Consider the following 5000-nt stretch of genomic DNA (forward strand, 5'->3'; position numbering starts at 1 on the left):
CGGCTTGGGCCACGTGTTCAGGTGTCCTTGGGCAAGACAGTGAACCCCAAAATTCCTCTCCAAATGAGCGGGCCGGGGCCTTGCATGGTAGCTTGCCGCCATTGGTGTGTGAATGTGTGTGTGAATGGGTGAATGAGAGGCCATTGTAAAGCGCTTTAGGAATAAGGCGCTCTATAAGGGCAGTCCATTTACAACTGATGTAGGGGTAGTGGTGGTCTGTAGGGGTAGTGGTGGTCTAGTGGATAGTGAGTCGGACTGGTGATCGGCAGCTTCAAATCCCGCCTGAAACACCACCACTAGTGTGTCCTTGAGTAAGGCCCTTAGCCCTCAGTTACTCCAGGGGGAGAATATCCCTGTAATCCGTAATCGTAAATCGCTTTGGATTAAAAAGCGTCTGCTAAATGGTAAATTCATGTCTATATGTCCAATATAGATGTTCCCGCAAATCACATGGTACTGTACCTCAGCATACTAACATCCATAAAAGTGTTTGTGTTTACGTGTGCGTGTGGAGAGGTTCATGGGGAGGTCTGGCAGCCCTGCTGCGTATCAGAGCGGCCATCGCGGCCTGGTTCAGTGAGCTAGCACTAAATCAAAGTGACGGAGTGTGACAGAGAGAGAGACGCGCGGGGAGAGACACGACACATGATGAAACACAGAGAAACAACAACGCACCTCAGGATGTCTGCAGAGTGCAGAGATGAGGAAACGCCAGGGCACGGCTGACCCAGTAACCGAGGAGTTATTATTGCCAATATGAAATGATGTCAGTTTTGACAGATTTTTATCTGTCAATACGTTTGTATTCCATATAGAGTTGGTTAATTATTATAGAGTTAGTTAATTATGAAAATGCATGTAGTGCATATAGCTACGAGAGAGTTTGATTACACCGAATTATGCCAACTTAAACGATTATGTCAATTGACTGATTTTATCTGTCAATACATTTGTATTCCATATAGAGTTAGTTAATTATGAAAATGCATGTAGTGCATATAGCTTTTGACAGATTTTATCTGTCAATATTTTTTTTTAAATCCATATAGTTAGTTAATTATTATAGAGTTAGTTCATTATGAAAATGCATGTAGTGCATAGAGCTTTGAGAGAATATTATAATACCTAATTATGCCAACTTAAAATTGCATGAAGAAATCTTCCAATAAGCCGTCTTAAGAGGTGGCATTATTTGATTGACAGGCCTATATGGAGTTTGTGAACCCACTGAGGCGTGTGTGTGTGTGTGTGCATGTGCATGTGTGTGTGCATACACATGTCCCTTAGTGTGTGTGTGCGTGTGTGTGCGTGTGAGTGTGCGTGTGCATGTGTGTGTGTGTGTGTGTGAGTGCCTGCGTGCGTGTATGTCAATGTATGTGTGCGTGTGTGTGTGTGTGCATACACATGTCCCTTAGAGCGTGTGTGCGTGTCTGTGTATGCGTGTGTGTGCGTGTATGTGTATATGCGTGTGTGTGTGTGTGTGCGTGCGTGCGTGCGTGTGCGTGTGTGTGGTTGGTTGGGGGTGTATGGGGGGGAGCCTGGATACGTGTGTGTGTGTGTGTGTGTGTGTGTGTGTGTGTGTGCGTGTGTGTCTGTGTGTGTGTGGTTGGTTGGGGGTGTATGGGTAGGGGGGGCAGCAGATGTGAGTGAGGCTTCATCACAGTGAGTCTTTGTTGGGGGGAAGCAGCATGTTCAATTAAAGACCATCAACAATCAACACAGCTCGTCTACACAGCTCTATGCTAATGACCTCGGCTGAGAGAATCAATAAATCATGGCTCCGAAAACTGAACCTGAGGCCATCCTTCTACCTGCCTCTAGCAGCGTGGAGAAAGAAAGGAGGTGAGAGAGAGAGAGAGGGGGAGAGAGAGAGAGAGAAAGTGAAAGAGGGGGAGAGAGAGAGAGAGAGAGAGAGAGAGGGGGAGAGGGAGAAAGAGAGAGAGGGAGGGTGAGAGAGAGAGAGAGAGAGAAAGGGAGAGCGAGAGAGAGCGAGAGAGAGCGAGAGAGAGGGAGAGAGAGAGAGGGAGAGAGAGAGGGAGAGAGAGAGAGAGAGAGAGAGAGAGAGAGAGAGAGAGAGAGAGAGAGAGAGAGAGAGAGAGAGAGAGGGGGGTAGAGAACTGGACGTAAACGTCACGTCTGAGACATCAAAGGACGGAGACAAAAGAGAATCTCTGTCACCCGTTTCCCTTAATCCTCACTGCTATGTGCTTGATTCTGCTGTAATTGATGATCCAAGAGAGAGATAGCGTGTGAGAGCGAGTGTGAGAGAGGGAGAGAGAGAGTAGGAGAGATAGAGAGAGAGAGAGAGCAGATCAGATCAGAGAGCGGGAACGAGAGAGAGAGAGCGGAGAGGAGGAGAGGAGAGGAAGCAGAGAGAGGGAGGGTGTGAGAGATCGAGAGAGAGAGAGAGAGGAAGACGAGGAGAGAAAACGGTTGCACGTGAGTGAGAGAAGACTGGTGAGAGAGAGAGAGAGAGAGAGAGAGAGAGAGAGAGAGAGAGAGAGAGAGAGAGAGAGAGAGAGAGACAAGAGGGGGTTTGATGTGCGCTCGGTGTACATGACTAAAGGACTGTCCCTGCCTGCCTCCCTGCCTGCCCGCCTCGCTGCCTGGATCGCTAGTCATCTCCAGCTCCCTCAGCCGGGCTCACGGCTCACTCGAGCTCCGTAGGAGAGACTGAAGAGAGAGAGGAAGGAACACACGGAGACAGAGAGACAGGGAGAGGGAGAGAGGGGCTGGGGGCTCGGGGGGGACTCAGAGAGGGGCTTTATGCAGAGGATGTACGGTGTTAGCCGGCTCTCTCGCTGTCGCCAGACCCCCTCAGCCGCTGCCTCTGCGGGAGGCTACCTTTAGCCCGGCGTTCAGAAGGCACCTTCAGCCAGCAGAGAGATGAGCTCCAAACACTCCTCCGACTGGATCCCTTACAGGTACACACTCCTCCTCTGTGCTTAGAGGGACGCGGGAGAGTGTGTGTGGACTGGGCTGTGTGTGTGTGTGTGTGTGTGACTGGATCCCTTACAGGTACACACTCCTCCTCTGTGCTTAGAGGGACGCGGGAGAGTGTGTGTGGACTGGGCTGTGTGTGTGTGTGTGTGACTGGATCCCTTACAGGTACACACTCCTCTGTGCTTAGAGGGAACCGGGAGAGGACGGTCTCTGTGTGTGTGTGTGTGTGTGTGTGTGTGTGTGTGTGTGTTTACTGAGCTGTGTGTGTGTGTGTGACTGGATCCCTTACAGGTACACACTCCTGTGCTTAGAGACTCCAGAGAACACGGGAGAGGACAGTCTCTCTGTGTGTGTGTGTGTGTGTGTGTGTGTGTGTGTGTGTGTGGACTGGGCTGTGTGTGTGTGTGTGTGTGTGTGTGTGTGTGTGTGTGTGTGGACTGGGCTGTGTGTGTGTGTGTGTGTGTGTGTGTGTGTGTGTGTGTGTGTGTGTGTGTGTGTGTGTGTGTGTGTGTGTGTGTAGAGGAGTGTAGAGTGCAGGTTGCTGCACTATTAAAAGGGTAATGCCAGTCTTGGAAGTTAAGATTGTTGATATTGATATTGTGTTGCATTCAGTAATGATGGGGGAGGCACACTCTACCGTTCAGTTCTTTATCTCAAGTGTATTAGATACGAGATCTATTATCTCTATCAGATATGCTTGAAATGAAATTACATGTGGCTGGTGCTGTGTATTAAATCTTGTGTCTTGTGTATACTAGTGTAGACTATCCTTGGGAACTATGCACGTGCACTCAGATAGTGACGTAATATTGCATTGTTTGTCAATTAAATTGAGGATTTAGCAGTAGAGGTAATTGATTTAGCTATTTACTGACCTATTTTGGTTGACCTCAAATGGTAATAACAACAACTAATAATACCATTTCCTGTCTAATCATTGAAGCAATTATATTCCAACCAGTGTGTTCCATCTGGAAGCAGGTAGTGACTATTCTTGTCACCAAATAATGACTCAGTGAACAGCAGGTAAATAACCGGCTGAGTAATGCATGATTTTCATTTGAGGGCTTCACAGGTAACACACTAGTGAGATATGATTACGTACACTGATATATGCGCATATTATTCCCTCATTGCTTGTGTGTATAGAATATTGATGATTCATAAAGTTTAGTCTCTGGTCTCTGCTGATATGAAACTGTAGCCTATTTTCAAGCAGCCTTAAAACCTGTAAACCTATTAAACGGAGACGTCGTTGCGTAAAGTGTAACAGAATCTATACAGAGCTGGGCTGGTTTCTGGTTCCTAGTGTGCGTTCTTCTTCTTTGCCTTGGTGAAGAAAGCACATCCTCACGCAGATGCCGGCTCTTAGATAAGCCACTCTAATTGATAGGCATTCACCGGTCACAGATACATCCGACTGCTAGCCAGTCAATGATGTCAGTGTTAATTAGCCGTTAGCTTCTCTTCACCGGGGTGCCATAAAGACATATGTCTGCCCTACCTTTTCTTAACGACAATGCTGCTACCGCTACCGCTACTGTTGCTGCTGCTGCTGCTGCCAAAAGAAAAACCATTGCCATGGTTGCAACTGCCTCCTCCGCTCCCATTGGCCGCTGGTTGCTATACGTTACAGGGATGGCTTGTTATGGCTCTCATTGAGAGATTGCGTCAGGAGAGCTGGCCTGCCATCATGGAGTAGTGTGGAGGTAGTGATGGACCTGGCTTGTGTGTGTGTGTGTGTGTGTGTGTGAGTGTGTGAGTGTGTGAGTGTGTGAGTGTGTGTGTGAGTGTGTGTGTGTGAGTGTGTGCTGAAATGTGTGTTGTTTATTACGCCTGTCCACTGATACACACTTGAGATTTATAGATTTGGAAATGTTTGTGGCGTCTGAGGTGATTGGATAGCGGTTGTTGTTTTAATAGGTGTTAGAGGTGAAGGAGGAGGTGTTAGAGGTGCACTGCTGTGTTGACGTGTAGCAACATGCTAACAGGGGTTGGCTGGGGACCGGGGGGGGGGGGGGGGGGGGGGGGTAGGGGGGGAGAGGTGTGTGTGTGTG

General features: G+C 48.4%; 1 protein-coding gene across 1 annotated transcript in view; it reads left to right on the forward strand.

The window, feature by feature from the left end:
- Positions 1–2886: 2886 nt before the first annotated feature.
- The window catches only part of tub (TUB bipartite transcription factor), a gene marked incomplete at both ends in the record, with an annotated part of 43316 nt that continues 41202 nt past the window's right edge, over positions 2887–5000 (forward strand). The window contains one exon of the mRNA XM_080530105.1: positions 2887–2924. Within this exon, the coding sequence (XP_080386231.1) occupies positions 2887–2924 (38 nt within the window). The remainder of the gene's footprint in view (positions 2925–5000) is intronic.

The sequence above is a fragment of the Nansenia antarctica genome, assembly GCF_963989245.1.
Source record: "Nansenia antarctica genome assembly, chromosome: 4".
Classification (NCBI taxonomy): domain Eukaryota; kingdom Metazoa; phylum Chordata; class Actinopteri; order Argentiniformes; family Microstomatidae; genus Nansenia; species Nansenia antarctica.